Source organism: Malaclemys terrapin, chromosome 10 (genome assembly GCF_027887155.1).
Source record: "Malaclemys terrapin pileata isolate rMalTer1 chromosome 10, rMalTer1.hap1, whole genome shotgun sequence".
Taxonomy (NCBI): domain Eukaryota; kingdom Metazoa; phylum Chordata; order Testudines; family Emydidae; genus Malaclemys; species Malaclemys terrapin.
The window spans coordinates 54,206,186-54,226,755 of NC_071514.1; the positions used below are offsets into that span (position 1 = coordinate 54,206,186).

The following is a 20,570-nucleotide window of genomic DNA, read 5'->3' on the forward strand; positions in this document are numbered from 1 at the left end:
GCAGGGGCGCCATTTCAGATGGGGAGGGGGCACAGCTTTAACATGGATTCCAGGAGCTACTTAGGCAGTTGAAAACTCTAGTGTTTTTGCAGATAATAACTTAGAAATATCTGGCAGGCTCATTGTATCTAATTTCTAGATTAAGAAAGAAAAATAAATAAATATTAGACCCTCTCAGCTCTAATACTATCATGTTCTGACATCTTGTGGCAAGTCACTTAAGGGCCACTGTAGGTTTTAAATTGCATAGTCTTACACAGATACTTTTACTAAAATCAGACGGGACCATCATGATCATCTTGTCTGACCTCCTGGACATTGCAGGCTATAGAATCTCACCCACTCACTCCTGCAATAGACCCCTAACCTTGGTAAGTTACTGAAGGCCTCAAATCATGATTTAAAGTCTTCAAGTTACAGAGAATTCACCATTTACACTAGTTTAAACCTGCAAATGACCCGTGACCCATGTTGCAGAAGGCGGTAAAAAAACCCCACGGTCTCTGCCAATCTGACTGGGGGAAATTCCTTCCCAACTCCTAATATGGCGATCAGTTAGACCCTGAGCATATGGGCAAGACCCACCAGGCAGATACCTGTGAAAGAATTATCTGTAGTAACTCAGAGCCCTCCTCATCTAGTGTCCCATCTCCAGCCGTTGGAGATTTTTGCTACAGGCAGTTGCCGATGGGCCACATGCCATTATAGGCAGTCCTGTCATACCATCCCCTCCATAAACTTACCAAGCTCAGTCTTGAAGCCATTTAGGGTTTTTTGCCCGCATTGCTCCAAACTTCACTCCTCTGATGGTTAGAAACCTTCACCTAATTTCAAGCCTAAACTTGTTAATAGCCAGTTTATATGTATTTGTTCTGGGGTCCACGTTGATGGTTAATTTAAATAACTCCTCTCCCTCCCTAGTATTTAGCCCTCTGGTGTATTCATACAGAGTAATCATATCTCCCCTCAGCCTTCTATTGGTTAGACAAAACAAGCAAAGTTGTTTGAGTATCTTCCAATAAGATAGGTTTTCCTTTCTTCAGATCATCTTAGTAGCCCTTCCCTGCATCTGTTCCAGTTTGAATTCATCTTTCTTAAACATGGGAGACCAGAATTGCACACAATACTCCAGATGAGGTCTCACTAGTGCCTTGTATAATGGTACTAATACTTCACTGTCTCTACTGGAAATACCTTGTCTGATGTATCATAGGACTGCATTAGCCTTTTTCACCACCACATCACATTGATGGCTCATAGTCATCCTGTGATCAACCAATACACCCAGCTCTTTCTCCTCCTCTGTCACTGCCAACTGATAATTCTCCAGCTTATAGCAAAAATTCTTGTTGTTAGTCCCTAAATGCATGACCCTGCACTTTGCATTATTAAATATCCCATTTCTATTACTCCTGTTTAAAAGGTCATTCAGATCTTCTTGTATGATATTCCGGTCCTTCTCAGTATTGGCAATATCCTCCAAGTTTGTGTCATCTGCAAATTTTATTAGCACACTCCCACTTTTTGTGCCACAGTCAGTAATAAAAATGTTAAATAAGGTTGTTCCCAAGACTGATCCCTGAGGAACTCCACTAGTAACTTTCCTCTAGCCTGAGAGTTCACCTTTCAGTATGATCTCTTGTAGTCTCCTCTTTAACCAGTTCCTTATACACCTTTCAGGTCTCATATTAATCCCCATCTTCTCCAATTTAACAATGTCTCATGTGGAACTGTATCAAATGCCTTACTGACATCCAGGTAGATTAGATCTACTGCATTTCCTTTGGCTAAAAAAATCAGTTATCTTCTCAAAGAAAGGTATTAGTAACTTTGTTACCACCTCTTGAATATAACAGTTGAAACAATTGTAGAAAAATCTACAATTGCTTTCTATCATTTAGGTTATGTCTACACTGTTGCTATAGCCGTGCAGCTAAAAGGTGTGCAGTGTAACCACTCTTTGTCTGCAGGCGAGAGCTCGCCCACTGACAAAATAAATCCATCCCCAACGAGCAGCAGTAGCTTCTCCCGCCGACAAAGTGCTGCCCACACTGGCGCTTTTCATGGGTAAAACTTTTATTGTTTGGGGGTTGGGGGGTGAGTTTTTCACACCCAAGAACGACAGAAGTTTTACCAGCAAAAGTGCAGTGAGCCAAGTCTTAGGCTACTTACTTTTTGCAGTTCACCAAGCTTGGAACAGATCTTTAACTTTAGGAAAAATCCTAATAGCCCTTTCTTATCTTAATCACTCTGTTTATAAACACAATTCTGACTCCCTGCATCAGGAGCACAAGCTGGGAGCAGCACGTCGCCTTTCTTCTCTGCAGAACTCGTTACAGTTTGGGGGGACAATGCCTCCCATGCTCCCCCTCCCCCAAAATTCTGCCTATACTAATAACTTGGCAGTGAGGTCTGAAGATTGCTAAAATGTTGTTATTTTTAGAAAAGCTGCATCTGTAAATTAAATTGTCAAAACACTGACAATCTTTTTTTATTTTGCAGCTTCATAAGCTGCACTGATTTGCAATGAGCCTTCCCGTTCTGAGTGAGAATTAGTGAGGCTCTGATGCAATAAAATTCAAGATGAACCCAGAGAATTATTTACAGATGATAGTCATATGCACAGGTGAGAATTAACCCCGATACCTAATTGTAACATTACATCATTATACAGCTAACACAGTTTGAAAGATAGATCATCTACATCTATAATCTTGTCATCTAAAAGTCCTTGGTCCATATCAGTGTTCCTCTTGTTCTAATGCTGTGGCAGCATGGCACAACTTTTTCACTAGAGAACAACTTTCAGTGGGGACCAAAATACCATTATCTACCCAAGAGACTCAGCAATGTGTCCTTTCTGTTCCTGGTTTACACATACAGGTGTGTAGCATTCTGATTTCCCCAGCTGATAGGCAGTCTTGGCAGAATTTGTTTTTTTTTTTTTAAATAATTTTTACTGAAGTTGTTTATTTTTAAGCATTTTTCTATTTTTATCAATTTAAATTTTCGCAATTGTGCAAAATTATGTTAAGCATTTTTAAAACTTTTATCTATTTAAATATTCCCAGTTGTGGGAAATTATGGGGGAGGGTCAGACAACAGTGGGGGTCTGACATTATTTAATGACAGTAAATGTTGAGATTCAAAGAGTTAAAGCTTTATAACCATTAAAACACAAATGATCAACAACATATGCAAAATATATACAGTACCGATCCTTAACTCAAACTCTAAGTTCTCAATCAGCATTTTTCTTATTTTGCCTATCTGTAAACTTTGTTTATCAATGGAAATATTTTTGGTGGATTTGTGTGTGTACAATGAAATTGACATTTACCAACAAAAATCTAATCCATCCAAGCCTACTCATAGGTTATGTATAGAAGGGCTTTTCTGTTGCACGATCTTGAGTGGTTCTCTAAACTTAAGAGTGTCCTTGTTATACAAATCAGGGCTTGGGGAGGCTGAGAAGAGCCACACTGATGTTTGGGGTGCTTAGCATCTGTGTACTGTTCCCTTTCATCTGCTTTTGGATTAGCTGGGTCTTGTACATTGTATTATGCTGCATTGTGCTATGACCTTGGCTGCTGTTATCCTCAAAACTAGCAGCAAACCAGTTTCCCTTGCTTGGGTATCACATGCCTTTTGGGTTTTCCATCCTGAACAAATACAGTTGCATGGCCCAGTGTGTTGGCCCCATTGCAGATGTGACAGTAGAGACAGGTTAAATAATTAAACAGCTGTGAGGATATGTTTGCTGTGGCTTTAAATCTGTAACAGGAAGCTAGGCAAGGGAGCGGGGCTGGGTAAGATTCTAGGTAGAAGTTCAGCAGCAAAGCAGAGAGAGAGAATGGCTTTAGGGATAATACCGTTTTCCTCGCTCTAATAAAGTTCCTTGTTCAGCGGTGGGAGAAAGCAACTCTATCTCTGATTGGTTACCACTGTCACATGCCAGTTCCTTGTTCAGTGTTAGAAGAAAGGACTCTCTCTCTCTCTTTTCTTTACCACTGTCACGTGATGAGGGCTGCTGCTGCAGCTGCCTGTTTTCTGCCCAGGAGTCCAGACTGAGGAACTGCTGCTTCCCTCCTCTCTTCTCTACAGTATTTGCCTTATTTAAAGACCCTTCTGTTACTAGCCAAGCTGGGGACTGTCTCAAACCGTAACTAGCCTCTTAGGGGAAGCCCCGGACTCTGCGGACACTAACTCCTGAGCCGGAGACTCCAGGTAATTGAGAGAACTTGGGGAAAGTGATTCTGTAAAAACGCCCCACCTCCTGCATCTCTGCTCCAAGTGTGTCTGTGAGTCCCAGATCTGCTGGCTTTATTGACACACACAAGCTCTTAGCTGATCCAGATATTGGAGCGAGCATGCACGCAGAAATGGAACAAAACCCAACTCTCCCAGCCAGAGAGGGAGGAGAGAGAAAGGAAGGAGACGGAAGGGGATAGGAAAAATAAAAAAAGAGGTGACGAGCTCCAAGAATAATGCTGCTCAGAACTGTTACTGCATCATCACTGGCAGGTTTAGTCTAACAGGAGCGGGACTAAAAGGCAGTGCCCTGTCTCTGCCTAATAACGATGCTGCTTTGGGGACACTCCCCACAATGTAGCTGTTTGTTCTTCTCTTTGACAGTGTTTTGTTCCGCCTCTGTTAAAGGGACATGACACACATGTCTGTGTGTTTAGTGCTGGTGCAAGGTGCTGGGTCTGCACCATAAGGCACCAAGCGATTCCTGCGGCTGAGTGTAGATTTTTGTACCCAAGCTGGTAAAGCAGAACTCAGAAGTTTGTCTGCCACTGCCTTAAAGTTAATGGACCTGTTCCATGAGCTCAAGCAGTAGAGGCTCATGACCTTAGCTTGAGAGGTCCTGGGCTTGATCTCCCAGCTGTGGAGTGTTACTAGCATCAGCCTCATAAATCCTGTAGAGGGGGATGAAGACCCACATGGGGTTACCATGGGTCACACATGGACATACAGGGGGCACAGGCTGGAACTATGAAGTGTGTTTTCTGTAGCTGCTGCGTCATTATTGACAGGGAGAGAGCAGCAGTCTGAGTGGGGAGAGGGAAGTGGGTCTGGAGTGTGGGTACCCTGGGTACAAAGGCCCAGCTGGGAGTGATGAGTCTAAGCCAGGGTTCATGGGAGCTATTATTGTTCCAGGGTGCATAAGGTAAGGGAATCTGGGCCAAACCTTGGGGTCCCTTCCCTGGCCAGTGGGGTTGAAGCAGGCAGGGAGCTGGGGATACTCATTGTTCCAGCTACCAGCCTTTGAGGAAGTGGTCATGTCTTTCTCCGAGGCAGAAAGGGGCCCTGAAGGTGAAACGCAGAGAGCCCTCTGCAGGGACACTGCAGGAGAGTGACTGGTTTCCTCATGAGTGTTAGGAGCTTTGTGGTCTCTGAAGCTCCCAGAGTTGCTTTTCTGGCCCCTGGCCCTGGCTGGTAGAAACATTCTGTGCATTATCCTTTTAGCAACCCATAAATGCTCGAGTAGTTTCTGGGCTGGGAGGGGTGTCAGCCCTCCCCCCCCCCCCCCGTGGAGGGTGGGGGCGGTTGGGCTCAGAGGAATTCCCACTTCTGCCCCATTCTAGGCAGATATTCTTCACATTCTTGCTGTGTTCACCAGGGAACTCCCTTTTGCTCCTTAGTGTCTCCTTCCATCCTTCCCTTTTCCTTTATTTTGCTCTTTTCCCTCTCTCATGCTTCTGTCTCTCTCCCTCTCCCTTTCCTTTTCTTTCCATCCTCCCTTCCTTCCCTGACCCAGGTTCTCTCCCCCTCCATTCTTTACTATCACTCTCGGCCCTGGCCAAGAGTTTCTCCACCTCCTTCCCCAGCCCAGTCTCTCACTCAGCTCCCCCAAAATCACCACTCTCCACTCACAACCCCCCACGTCGGTCACACCCCTGCAACTCATATACCAGGCACTCTGTCACTATAGATCAAGCCACTCACAGACTGGTCATCACCGCACTCTGCCCCACGTCTTCCACACAATAATCACCTCTCCATTCACATCCCCCAGTCACACTCAGGAGCGGCGCCAGAGTTTTTGGCGCCCTAGGTGGGGGTCCTTCCGCGCTCCCAGTCGTCGTCGGCAATTCTGCGGCGGAGGAGTCCTTCTGCACTCCCGGTCTTCGGGGCACTTCAGCGGCGGGTCCCAGAGCGAGTGAAGGACCCGCCGCAGAATTGCTGCCGAAGACCTGGAGCGTGGAAGGACCCCCGCCACCGAATTGCCTCCGAGGGTGGCAAAATGCTGCCCCCCCAAATCCTGGCGTCCTAGGTGACCACCTAGGTCACCTAAATGGAAGCGCCGGCCCTGGTCACACTCCAGCCCAATTCCCTTCCTGGCCAGCAGCAGCTTCCACTGAGGTTGTTCCCAGCTCTCCCCACCACATGGAAGAACTGGAGTAGCAGAGATAGTCTTCCCTGACCCCCATGTGGGGAGCAGGAGCTGGCCTCTCTCCCTCACCATGTTGAAGGGGAACTCTGAATCCCAGATCATTGTCTTTCTCCCTGTTGTGGGGTAAGGGTGGAGGCAGTCCTGCTGGACAGATAAGCAGAGCAGGCAGTGCTAGCAGAGAGCAATCACTGCTCCTGCTCTGCTGCAGCCCCAGCCAAGAGGCCACCTGTTGGGGCGCATTCCAACCATGCTTTCAGCCTTGATGGCCCCAACACCTTTGTCACCTCCCATACCTTCCCTCTGGGAAGGAGGTTGAGAGACATTGCACTGCTGCTGCTCTCCCTCTGCCCAGGGCTTCCAAGAGGGACAGAACTGTGACATTGTCCTGTCTGGAGTCCCCTCCACCTGGTTAGAAATGTGAAAGTGGCTTGTTTTTGCTTTTTGTCAAGTCCCTCAGTGTGTGGAGATCCCTGAACTTCGTATGCCGCACAACACACTTCCCAGGAGGTATTTCCTTTCTGTGCAGGTGAAATGTCCCCTCAGCAAAGAGAGGGACTGGGCTTTAAACCTTAGAGAGATCTGCTTAGCAAATCCTTGGTGAAGATGTGACAACCCCGGTCTTGCCCATTTCTCCTCCCCTGAGCAGGATTTCCCATTCCCAAATAAGACATGATCTCCATCCGGGAACGAGAGGAAGAGCCATGGATCCCTAATCTCCAGAGCTGCGATGAAAAGGAGATGCTGAGTGGCACCTGCACAGGTGAGGAATAAACTAACCCATTTGGGAACTGTCAGTGAATGAGGTGAAAATCTGGATTTGCCAAAGTGCTGCCGTGAGCTCCTGCCATCCCATAGATTTATATGGAGGCAATATGATATTCTCGGTCTTATTATCTATCCCTTTCTTAATGATCCCCAACATTCTGTTCACTTTTTTGACTGCTGTTGTACCTTGAGTGAATGTTTTCGGAGAACTATCCACAATGACTCCCAAGTTCTCTTTCTTGAGTGGTAACAGCTAATTTAGACCCCATCATTGTATATTAACAGTTCTAACATCAACACAAACATCAACGCTGTTGTCTGATTTGGGAACTAGAACAATTGGGCTTCACCATTCACTTTGCAACTCCTTGACTACCCCTCATTCTAACCTACTTTCTACCTCCCTCTTGAAAATCTCCCATGTTCATTCAGGGATTTGGAAGCTTCCCTTCTGTGCACTGACTCCTGGGATAATTTGTATGTGGTGCTTTAGGAGGTGAGTCTTCCCAGGCCTGGTGGTGAAGACATCACTAAAGCTCTGGACTAGCTTTCGGGCTCACTCTCTCTGCTAGCTGCAGGTTAGTCTCCCAGAGTTACAGTGGGGCAGACCCTTGCCTCTGGTACCTGAGGGCCTAAGTCTAATTCTTGTTGAACAGCATGGATAAACATGGCCTCTCAGTTCTTTCAGGGCTTTAGTACATTCACACAGTAGATCTACTAACCAAATCTCAAAAGTTACCTCCTTTGCTCAGCGCACTGTCTTACAGGGCTTCTGCCCTTTAGCTAGTAGTTTGCTCTCAGAGCTAGGTAGTAATAATGTCATCTCAGGTGATACACCATCAGCGCCACATTTCTATTATAATATAGCGCCTGTGAGTATTGCAAAGCCTGAAAATTCTGCCGGACAAAGGCGCCCCTATCAAGTCCTTCCATTCCTGCAGATTTGGGACATATTGCGCAATGTTCTCAGCTTTGGTCCCACCAAGTTTCCTGCACAAGGTCCAGAATTCCATAGGGCTGCCTTCCATGCACCAACTTAAAAGGAGACAACCCCATGGAAGACTGCGGCACCTCCCTGATGGCAAACTGTAGATACAGCGAGAGTTTGTTCTAGTTATGGGATTTGGCTCTGATGAACTTGAGCAGTATTTCTTGGAGTGTCCGATTAAAATAGTCCACCAACCCATTTGTCTGGAGGTGGTAGGCCGATGATTTTATGGACTTTATGTCAAGGAGAGAGCAAACTTCTTATGCTAACCTTGACATGAAGGGGCTGCCCTGATTGGTCAATATCACCCTGGGAATACCTACCCAAGAGAATGTTTTTAGCAACTCATTGGTGACTAATTAGGCTGACATTGATTGGGAAAGAATGGCTTTGGGATGGTGTAATCTACAATGGGTAAAATATAGCAGCACCCACTAACCCTCAGTTCAGGGGGGTCCAGCTAAATCTACCCCAATGTGCTCAAATGGAGCATCTACCAAGGGGTCCTTTGGGTAGATTTGGCACTCATTAGCTGGCATCTGGAACAGGAGTTGCAATAGTTCTTGAGATTTTGGTATTCCCCAGGCCAGAAGAAATAAGAAATAAGCCCATATCCATTCCTGGGGTTTTTTTCCAATCCCCTAAGTGGCCAGACCATGGTATTTCATGGGCCAGCCTGAGGACTTTGTTCCTAAAGGACCTGGAGACCAAACATATCCCCATTTGGGGCTCTTTGTGCACCTGAACCAGGAAATATCCCTCTATCTCAAAGTGAGACTATTGTGTATCCTGTGCCACATCCACTGCGGCTCTGTTCCCCTTGGCTAACGGCCTGTACAGCTGGTTAACACCCCATGATTTTTCTGCTCTTACACAAAGTCAGTGGAACAGGCAAGAGACTGATCGTCCAGCAGTGGGGGATTCTGGAAGAAGCAACACTTGTGTGCACTCCTTAGGGGTGTTCAAACTGCACTGGGTGATCTTGCCCTTGCACACTTATTTCACTGGATCTGGCCTGGGGGGCTGTAGGGCCCCTAGGACCTTGGATTGCTGCAGTCGGTGGTGCCAGGGTCAAATTCCGGTGGGAATTTGACCCTGCAGAGGTATTTCTGGGGGCGGGGGGTGGGTGAGTGTCATAGAATCATAGAAGATTAGGGTTGGAAGAGACCTCAGGAGGTCATCTAGTCCAATCCCCTTCTCAAAGCAGGACCAACACCAACTAAATCATCCCAGCCAGGACTTTGTCAAGTCAGGCCTTAAAAATCTCTAAGATTCCACCACCTCCCTAGGTAACCCATTTCAGTGCTTCACCACCCTCCTAGTGAAATAGTGTTTCCTAATATCCAACCTAGATCTCCCCCCCTGCAACTTGAGACCATTGCTTCTTGTTCCGTCATCTGCCACCACTGAGAACAACCTAGCTCCATCCTCTTTGGAACCCCCTTTCAGGTAGTTGAAGGCTGCTATCAAATCCCCCCTCACTCTTCTTTTCTGCAGACTAAATAACCCCAGTTCCCTCAGCCTCGCCTCATAAGTCATGTTCCCCAGCCCTTTAATAATTTTCGTTGTCCTCTGCTGGACTCTCTCCAATTTGTCCACATTTCTTCTGTAGTGCGGAGAACAAAACTGCATGCAATACTCCAGTGTGGCCTCACCAGTGCCGAATAGAGGGGAATAATCACTTCCCTTGATCTGCTGGCAAAGTTCCTACTGATACAGCCCAATATGCCATTGGCCTTCTTGGCAACAAGGGCACACTGCTGACTCAGATGCAGTTTCTCATCCACTTTAATCCCCAGGTCCTTTTCTGCAGAACTGCTGATTAGCCAGTCAGTCCCCAGCCTGTAGCAGTGCATGGGATTCTTCCATCCTAAGTGCAGGACTCTTCACTTGTCCTTGTTGAAACTCATCAGATTTCTTTTGGCCCAATCCTCCAATTTGTCTAGGTCACTCTGGACCCTATCACTGCCCTCCAGCTTATCTACTTCTCCCCCCAGCTTAGTGTCATAGAATCATAGAATATCAGGGTTGGAAGAGACCTCAGGAGGTCATCTAGTCCAACACCCTGCTCAAACCAGAACCAATCCCCAACTAAATCATCCCAGCCACAGCTTTGTCAAGCCTGACCTTAAAAACCTCTAAGGAAGGAGATTCCACCACCTTCCTAGGTAACCCATTCCAGTGCTTCACCACCCTCCTAGTGAAAAAGTTTTTCCTAATATCCAACCTAAACCTCCCACACTGCAACTTAAGACCATTACTCCTTGTTCTGTCATATGGTACCACTGAGAACAGTTTAGATCCATCCTCTTTGGAACCCCTGTTCAGGTAGTTGAAAGCAGCTATCAAATCCCCCTTCATTCTTCTCCTCTACAGACTAAACAATCCCAGTTCCCTTAGCCTCTCCTCATAAGTCATGTGCTCCAGACCCCTAATCATTTTTGTTGCCCTCCACTGGACTCTTTCCAATTTTTCCACATCCTTCTTGTAGGGTGGGGCCCAAAACTGGACACAGTACTCCAGATGAGGCCTCACCAATGACGAATAGAGGGGAATGATCACGTCCCTCGATCTGCTCGCAATGCTCCTCCTTATACAGCCCAAAATGCCGTTAGCCTTCTTGGCAGCAAGGGCACACTGTTGACTCATATCCAGCTTCTCGTCCACCGTAACCCCTAGGTCCTTTTTTGCAGAACTGCTGCCTAGCCACTTGATCCCTAGTCTGTAGCAGTGCATGGGATTCTTCTGTCCTAAGTACAGGACTCTGCACTTGTCCTTGTTGAACCTCATCAGATTTCTTTTGGCCCAATCCTCTAATTTGTCTAGGTCCCTCTGTATCCTATCCCTACCCTCCAGTGCATCTACTACTACTCCCAGTTTAGTGTCATCTGCAAACTTGCTGAGGGTGCAGTCCTCGCCATCCTCCAGATCATTAATGAAGATATTGAACAAAACCAGCCCCAGGACCAAATCTTGGGAAACTCCTTGATACAGGCTGCCAACTAGACATGGAGCCATTGATCACTGCCCGTTGAGTCCGACGATCTAGCCAGCTTTCTATCCACCTTACAGTCCATTCATCCAGCCCATACTTCTTTAACTTGCCAGCAAGAATACTGTGGGAGACCATGTCAAAAGCTTTGTTAAAGTCAAGGAATAACACATCCACTGCTTTCCCCTCATCCACAGAGCCAGTTATCTCATCATAGAAGGCAATTAGGTTAGTCAGGCACGGCTTCCCCTTGGTGAATCCATGCTGACTGTTCCTGATCACTTTCCTCTCCTCTAAGTGCATCAGAATTGATTCCTTGAAGACCTGCTCCAAGATTTTTCCAGGGGGTGAGGTGAGGTGAGGCTGACTGGCCTGTAGTTCCCCGAATCTTTCTTCCTTCCCTTTTTTAAAGATGGGCACTACATTAGCCTTTTTCCAGTCATCCGGGACCTCCCCGGATCGCCATGAGTTTTCAAAGATAATGGCCAATGGCTCTGCAATCACATCTGATAACTCCTTTAGCACCCTTGGATGCAGCGCATCCAGCCCCATGGACTTGTGCTCGTCCAGCTTTTCTAAATAGTCCTGAACCACTTCTTTCTCCACAGAGGGCTGGTCACCTTGTCCCCATACTGTGCTGCCCAGTGCAGTAGTCTGGGAGCTGACCTTGTTCATGAAGACAGAGGCAAAAAAAGCATTGAGTACATTAGCTTTTTCCACATCCTCTGTCACTCGGTTGCCCCCCTCATTCAGTAAGGGGCCCACATTTTCCTTGACTTTCTTCTTATTGCTAACGTACCTGAAGAAACCCTTCTTATCACTCTTAACATCTCTTTCCAGCTGGAACTCCAAGTGTGATTTGGCCTTCCTGATTTCACTCCTGCATGCCTGAGCAATATTTTTATACTCCTCCCTGATCATTTGTCCAATCTTCCACTTCTTGTAAGCTTCTTTTTTGTGTTTAAGATCAGCAAGGATTTCACTGTTAAGCCAAGCTGGTCGCCTGCCATATTTACTATTCTTTCTACACATCGGGATGGTTTGTTCCTGCAACCTCAGTAAGGATTCTTTAAAATACAGCCAGCTCTCCTGGACTCCTTTCCCCTCCCCCCATTCATCTGACAAAGTAGGTATTCACCCATGAAAGCTTATGCTCCAATACATCTGTTAGTCTATAAGGTGCCACAGGACTCTTTGTCGCTTTTTACAGATCCAGACTAACACGGCTACTCCTCTGATACTTTCCCCCTCATGTTATTCTCCCAGGGGATGGGAGTTCCCTTCTTGTCAGAGTCATATTAGTTGGCAGCAGATTTTTTTGGCCCATCTCCCTGGGCCCTAACGTGTCAGTAGAGCTTGTTTCCAGGCAAGGTGATGCTCTTCACTTGTTTTCTGGGTCAGCGTAGTAGGGCCGCAGAGTTCAGGGGAAGATCTTTCCCAGCAGTACATCCACCCTGTCCCTCTCCCCCAGGCAAGTTAGCATCTTGGCATGACTGGTTTGCCTCTTGTAGCAGGCCAGTTACCAGGCCCCAGTAGCAGCCCAGCACCATTGGGTATGACAATTCTTTTGTCACAGTCACCATCAACTTTGTAGACCTCCTATTTACAGACAGCTTAATCCTGGTAATGGGAGAGGGTGGGAAATCCCTATGGGTACACCTTATAAAAAACATTTCCTCAATCAGCGGGAAATTTGGGCCCAGTAGCTGCTCACATATGAACATCTAGAGTCAGCCAGTCCCTGGAAACTCCACCCCCTTGACTATAACGGGGACAACGAGAGCATTGGGATTCCCAAGGAGTGCTGGGGGCTTGGGGGAGCAGGCTATGGCATAGTCACAGTTATAATCACAGTCCCTTCCGGCCCCTTGGCTTGTACTAGTCCCTGCTAGTAAGATTTCTGCATCTCCTGTCAGCCTCCCTTCCAATCTGTTCACAGCAAGACAAAACAGAAAATGTCACTATTTTTGTGCCAGGACAAGTCTGAGCCATGGCTCAGTCAGGGATGTGTTTCTGCTTCCTTGGGGATTGAGCCTCTCTATGCATTCCCTCCAGTCCTGCTGCTACCCAGTTTCTTCAAGAAGCTGAGGAAGGCATGTGCCAGGCTGAGTCCTAGAGTCCCAGAATGCTTGAGACAGCACTGGCTGTCAGACCTCCAGAGTCTCTTGATACGGCCTCCAATGGCACTACCATTGTTCAGGCCCCACTAACACTGAACCATGACCAAAGTTCTCCACCCCAACCCTCACAGTCTCCACCTCACAGCAAGGGAGTTGCGTGGCTGAACCCAGGGGAAAGAGCCTGCTCTCAAGAAGTTCAAAACATTCTTATCAGTAGCAGAATAGTTGTCCCATTGGAAACCTCTTGCAAAGCGGGAGAGATTTTTCATGTGGCCATTAGATACTCTCTCTCGCCATTTAAAATGCAGGAATACCCACTGCAATTGAAGGAGTTGGACCTCTTGATGAGCTCAGTAAAAGTTCATTTAGCATACAACTCAGCAATCCACTCTCCCATTTAAGAACATTTGGTTTTCTCACATTCCATGGTTGGGAGATTTCTGAAGAAACTAATGAGGATTTATCCTCCCATTCATGAACCCATCCCTCCCTGGGTCCTCGTTATGGTATTTTTGCCACTGGCCTCCTGCTCTTTTTCTCTTATGTCTAAAAAGACAGTCTTCTTGGTAGTGATCATGTCAGAGTGGAAGAGCTACAGTGTCTGATGGTGGGGCCTCCATACGTGGTCTGTTATAAAGATAAAGTTTCTTTAAGACTTTACCCTAAGTTCCTAAATAAAGTGGTATCAGACTTTCACCTGTATCAACTAATTCATCTTCTGATATTCTTTCCAAAGCCTCATAGCCATAAAGACGAAGAGAGACTCCACACATTAGATGTGCTATGAGTTCTCTCTTTCTATATTGACAGTAGCAAACAAATCAGATCCTCGCTGAGACTGATGTGCAGAAAGGATGGGAGATCAACGTCTTCTGCACAGAGGATTTTGAACTGGATAGCTTTCTGCATCAGGACTTAGACTCAGACTTTTTAAGACCAGAAGGGCCATCGTGATCATCTAGTCTGACCTCCTGCACATCACAGGCTGCAGAACTTCATGCCCCACTCTTGTAATAGCTCATAACCTCTGGCTGAGTTACTGAAATCCTCAAGTTACAGAGAATCTGCCATTTACTTTAGTTCAAACCAACAAGTGACCCAGGCCACACACTGCAGGCAAATGCAAAAAATCCCCAGGTCTCTGCCAATCTGACCTGGGGGGGAAATTCCTTTTCAACCCCAAATATGGTGATTAGTTAAACTCTGAGTATGTGGGCAAGACCCATCAGCCAGATATTTGGTAAAGAATTCACTGTAGTAACTCAGAACCCTCCCCATCTAGTGTCCCATCTTCACTGGTTTGAAATATTTACTAATTGCAGTTGCAGATTGGCCACATGCCATTGTAGGCAACCTCTTCATACCATCCCCTGCATATATTTATCAAGCTCAGCCTTGAAACAAATTAGGGGTTTTTTTGGTCCCCACTACTCCCCTTGGAAGACTGTTCCAGAACTTCGTTCCTCTGAGGGTTAGATACATTTGTCTAATATCAAGTCTAACCTTGTTGATGGCCAAAAACATCCGCTCAATGTGTAGCAGAAGCCAAAAAAGCTAACAGAATGTTAGGAACCATTAGAGAGACACGATGGGTAAGGTGATATCTTTCACTGGATTTCAAGGGACAGAATCAACTTGATTATTTTTATTGACTAATATAAATAAATACATTTCTGTCAGGGCTCCCTTTAAATAGTCTGCTCTGATTTTTTTTAAATGTCTTCTAAAATTTGTTGTTGGCATGTTTTTGCTCTATTGTTTGTTTAGAAGGCTATTTTCGGTGAGTCTGAGAGCAGCAGCAGCAGCAATTAGGGGTCACCTGTAAGATGGTAGGTATCATATGTTCATATGGAAATAAGATGTTCAAGTTGTATCCCTTTCAGATCCCCTTCCTAAGGCATCTTTTCTCTCCAATGACTCGTCTCTGGATTCTCATTTCAATGCACCAGGTGATGGGATTATAAGTGAGAATGAGGAGTATGCCCACCAGGAAGGTCCTGAGTTAATGGAACCATGTGGCACATTATCAGGAATATCCCAAAGGAATATTTTCCAGAGTCCTGAGCAGAGCAAAGCCTGTGAGGGTCAGCACAGATCAGAAAGGCATCAGACAACTGCTCCAGAGAAGAGACAGGGTAAATCAACTGTTTGTGAAAGAGGTTTCAGGAAACTGCCAGACATTGACCAGCTGGGAAACCGCACTATGGGGAGATCAGCAATATGTGATGACTGTGGGAAAAGCTTCAGGGTGAGCTCAAACCTCAGACAGCATCAGAGAATCCACACCAGAGAGAAACCCTTTGGATGTGCCGAATGTGGGGAAAGCTTCCGGCAGCGCTCGCACCTTATTCAGCATCAGACAAAGCACACGGGGGAGAGACCTTATGAATGTACCGAGTGTGGGAAAAGTTTTACTGTGAGCTCAAACCTTATTCGGCATCAGATAATCCACACTGGAGAAAAACCCTATAAATGTGCCGAGTGCGGGAAGAGCTTTAGTGGGAACTCACAGCTAATCCAGCACCAGAGAATCCACACAGGTGAGAAACCCTATGAATGTGGTGACTGTGGGAAGAGCTTCAGTGTGAGCTCAGCCCTTACTCGTCATCAGCGAACCCACACTGGAGAGAAACCTTATGAATGCACCGTGTGTGGGAAAAGCTTCAGTCAGAGCTCAGACCTTATGAAACATCAGCGAATTCACACAGGAGAGAGGCCCTACGAATGCACTGACTGTGGGAAGAGCTTCTGTGTGAGTTCTCATCTTATTCAACATCAGAGAATCCACACGGGAGAGCGACCCTATGAGTGTGCCGATTGTGGGAAAAGCTTCAGTCAGAGCTCAGACCTTATGAAACATCAGAGGATCCATACAGGGGAGAGACCGTATGAATGTGCTGAGTGTGGAAAGAGCTTTAGTTGGAGCTCAGCACTTATCAAACATAGCAGAATCCACACAGGGGAGAGACCCTATGAATGCGCAAGGTGTGGGAAAAGCTTCAGTCAGAGCTCGCACCTTGTTCAGCATCAGAGAATCCACATGGGAGGAAATCCCTGAGACTGGGATGAGAATGGGGAAGGCTTTGTGTCAGATATCCCTCCCAACGGATAGAAGCCAAGTGTGTTTCTTTGGGCCTGTAAGGCTCTGACCTGTTCATAGAGAATGAGAAGTGGATTGTTGAGGATGGATTGTAGTTAGACAAAGAGGAAAGGTTGATGCAGTGAGATGAATCGTGTAGAGGAATGTGTGGTGGGACCCAGAGGAGGAACCAGGAGATGCTGGAGGGGATGGATAATTTGGGGAGGGTGGGGGACCTGGTAGTGTAATTAGGCGGAAGTCACTTTGACAGGGTATTAATAAATAAATTTAGGAGGAAAGGTAAAATTACCCATTTCTCTGTGCACAGGGTGGGCTTCAGACAAGTTATAGTGGGGAATTTCACAGTCAAGTGGGGACTTTATAGGGACTGCTTGGCTTATTGCTGTGGGATGGAATGAAACCTACTCCTGGCTCCAGTAGGGAGGGTCTTCTGGAGGGCAGAGTGGGGTGCAAAGATTCTTTCCCAGCTCTGCCACTTACTTGTTCTACGACCTTAGGTAACTCACTCCACTTCTCCATGCCTTTGTTTCCCCATTTGTAAAACTGGGATAAGAATCACTCACCTCACATACTATTTAATATAGACTCAGAGTCATAAGAATTGGGGCCATATTAAATTCTGCACAAAAAGGAATAGAATTGTTCCTGCCCAGAGGAATTTATATAGTCTAAGAAACTAGATTCTTTTTCTAGGATTTTCTTCTCTTTGTTTATAGGTGTTGGGGGGAGAGGGCGGGTTGAGACCTTTTTTACTTGTTTTTTAAACTTAGTTTGACCTCAGTCTTGTTACTTAGGTTTTCATATTTGCCGTACAGCAAACCTATGCTGAGTTCATTAGACTCAAGCACATGGAGTGACTATAGGATGTACCACACATTTAAAGTTACACATCAAACCTCTTTTATATACAATTACACATTACATTACATTTACTATATGTTGCATTACATGTTTTGAGATTGGCTTGGTTACTTTGTAGGAACTGTACAGCAGGGATGGGCAAACTTTTTGGTCTGAGGGCCACATCTGAGTATAGAAATTGTATGGCGGGCCATGAATGCTCGCAAAATTTGGGTTGGGGTGCGGGAAGGGATGAGGGCTTTGGCTGGGGGTGCGGGCTCCAGGGTGGGGCCAGAAATGAAGAGTTCAGGATGCGGGAGAGGGCTCCGGGCTGGGGTGGAGTGGGTGTGCAGGGGAGTGAGGGCTGAGGGGTTCGGGGTGTAGGAGAGTGCTCTGGGCTAGGACTGAGGAGTTCAGAGGGTGGGAGGGGGATCAGGGCTGAGGCAGGAGGTTGGTGCACCTGGGGCGGGGCAAGGGCTCTGGCTGGGGGTGCAGGCTCTGGGGTGGGGCTGGGGATGAGGGGTGTGGGGTGCAGGAGGGTTCTCCAGGCTAGGATCGAGGGGGTTGGAGGATGGGAGGGGGGTCAGAGCTGGGGGGTGGCTCAGGGGTGCAGGCTCTTGGCAGCGCTTACCTCAAGTGGCTCCCTGAAGCAGCGGCATGTCCTGCCTCTGGCTCCTACGCAGAAGCGTGGCCAGGCTGCTCTGCCGCGCACTGCCCTGTCTGTAGGCGCTGCCCCTGCAGCTCCCATTGGCCGTGGTTCCCAGCCAATGGGAGCTTTGGGGGCGGTGCTGGGGCCAGTGGCAGTGTGCGGAGCGGAGCCCCCTGGCTGCTCCTATGGGTAGAAGCTGGAGGGGGGAAATGCCGCTGCTTCCGGGAGCCGCATGAAAGAAGGAAAACAATTTTTTTTTTACACTGTATGGGTTATGGATTGCAGTGCTTTTACATTTAATTTTATGGTATTGGACTCTTGTTAATTTTTTAAAATTTTGCACTAACTGGTATTACCTTTTTGTACTAAATTTTTAATTTTTTTGTGGTGATAAAAGAGGACAAATGGTGGGTTTTTTTGTTTTGTTTTTGTTTTTTTCCCTTTATATTACTTAAGGCTGCTTTTACTTTGTATAGCATGTATTTTTTTAAATACTACAAGTGTTATTATTAGAATATATTGACTTAATTTTATATTTTTAAAGCAATTGCAACATTATTGAATGGTTCCCATGTGTATTCCCCCTTATCTTTGCTAGTACAGACATTCTGTTTCCAGCCTTCTAATTCATTACCTCCCTAATCCTGTCTCCCCAAAAATAAGACCTCACTAATGTCCAATTACTCATGTTAAGCCAGGCCTACAGTAAGGTGGGTCTCAGCTTCCTTCTTACTAAGATTTTTCTTGGAGCTTTGAGAGTGGGACTAGACTTCTTTTCCTTTTTCTCTAGGCTGAGGTGAACTTTCTGAAAATTTGGGCTTCAGCGAGCATCAGAGTTTAATTCTAGCTTCATAAAACAGTCTTTAACCTTTATTAAAATTCCTAATAAAAACTTGTTTTAAAAACTCCTTTGTGTCCTCCAGTTTCCTGGAAATGTTTTCAGTACCTGAGATGTTTGTGACAAATTTCTCCCTTACTCATTTATCTCTCCACCATCAGGAATCAGGGTCATGTGTGCACTAAACAGCTTGCTCAGACCCTGGTTACTTGAAGGAAATTTGCACCAGTATAATGAATGTACACCAATGCCAATCGCTCCTGCAGACATGCTGCATGGCACAAAGTGAGGCTTTGATTGGGTAGCTCAATTTGGTAACACTGATGTAGGGATACATGTATGACTTTCCTTAATGTAGATAGGGCATTAGAGCTGGAATGGCTACTTCCTGAGAGCCTGGACATATGAACTCTTCCAGCTGGGGAACAACTTGTCTCCTCTGGCAGCAGCATCTGCACCTGTCTCCCGTCTGTTGATTCCATTGCTCTTTAGGAATTTAATTAACTGTTTTTATTTAAACAGAATAGCCAGAGCTCCTTTCAGAGGTTCTAGCCAGACTCCCTCCCAGGCTTCTGGTATTCATCATCTGTCCACCTCCTGTCCCAATTTTCTGGTACTTTTTGGAATACTCAATTCCCTGGTGTGTTTCCCTGATACTCCACTAGCCCATCTTCTGTGTCAAAGTTGCACCTTGGTGGTTCTGGCTATGTAGATGGGACCACTGAATTTCAACAGCTGGTCTCTGATTGCACATCCGTCTACTTGTCTTTGCACAGGTCAGCAAACAACTGACATCACTGGACAAAACATCTGACTCTTGTTTACAATCTAAAATTATTAGTTAAATCATCTTAGTCTGGTATTTTAAAATAGACTCATATATGTCATCTAAATAGGAAAGAAACAAAACCATTCTGACCAGGGAATTTCTCCAGGATCTCTTGGAGTGAAAGTGAGATTTCATTCCCAGATTAGATAAGTGGGGTTGGAAGGACTGTTGATAACAGAGCAATAATCCAAAGGAGCCTAGAGAGAATGGAAATGTGGGCAGGAAATTACAATATGGGAATGAATTTCAGGGGAAATTTGAAATCTTAATGAATTGGAAGTACAGATCATGGGAGGAGGAAAACTGGAAAGCAGTAATGGGAGAAAGGGAGGGGATGGAGGGGGCAGCAATCTTGCTATATTTGTATTATGATACAAGGATCATGTACGCAAAGGCCTCATAGCATGAAACAAGGAAGGGAAATGAGGTACCCCTTTCTTCATCCTCATCAAGAGACTGGGAGGGGGCAGACAATAGCAATGTGAGAGCTGGGGGGTGGAGAGGGAACTCACCGCAGGAGGAATGGCTTTTCTTTTTCTTGAAATCAGTGCATGTGGGGAGGAGTTCCTGGGGCAGTCAGAGGTTGAAATTGGGGGGTGAGCAGGGTCTTTCCAGATGCTTAGCAGAGGGCCTATCTTTAACTGCTTGCCTTGATGGCATAGGAGGAGGCATGTTGCCCTGAGTCAAGCATCATAACCTGTGCTGGGGATGTCAAGGACTATTTGTGGTGAGTGAGGAGAGGGATGGTCTGGAGGAGGTAAATGTAGCTTGAACCATGTGGAGAGACAGTGAGCAAGCTGGTACCTTAATAAAATCACCTGGTGGTGAAGCAGGATGTGTGCTCATCTGCCTATAGCATGTTATCTTACCAGCAGTCAGTAAAATGGGGTTAAGGCATGGAGCAGGGTTGGAGGGAACAATGTGATGAGTCTGACCTTCCTGGTATGAAGTATCTCCCCAAACAATGTTGTCGGCTCAGCAGTGTTGGTCCTATGGTCACCAAGGAGGTTGAGATACTGTACCTGGAGCTAGGAGGGGTCAGTAAAATG

At 46.2% G+C, this 20,570-nt stretch overlaps 1 protein-coding gene across 3 annotated transcripts in view; it reads left to right on the top strand.

Annotated features, from left to right (window-relative positions):
• Positions 1 to 4,059: 4,059 nt before the first annotated feature.
• The window catches only part of LOC128844326 (zinc finger protein 239-like), a 28,050-nt gene continuing 11,539 nt past the window's right edge, over positions 4,060 to 20,570 (top strand). The window contains exons 1-3 of one of the 3 annotated variants that reach the window (XM_054041974.1): positions 4,060 to 4,227; positions 6,927 to 7,160; positions 15,149 to 16,305. In XM_054041974.1, the coding sequence (XP_053897949.1) occupies positions 7,070 to 7,160; positions 15,149 to 16,305 (1,248 nt within the window). In that variant the 5' untranslated portion in view covers positions 4,060 to 4,227; positions 6,927 to 7,069. Of the gene's footprint in view, positions 4,228 to 6,926; positions 7,161 to 15,032; positions 15,095 to 15,148; positions 17,570 to 20,570 lie in introns of those variants that run through there. The other 2 variants (XM_054041972.1, XM_054041973.1) reach the window with 2 other exon arrangements.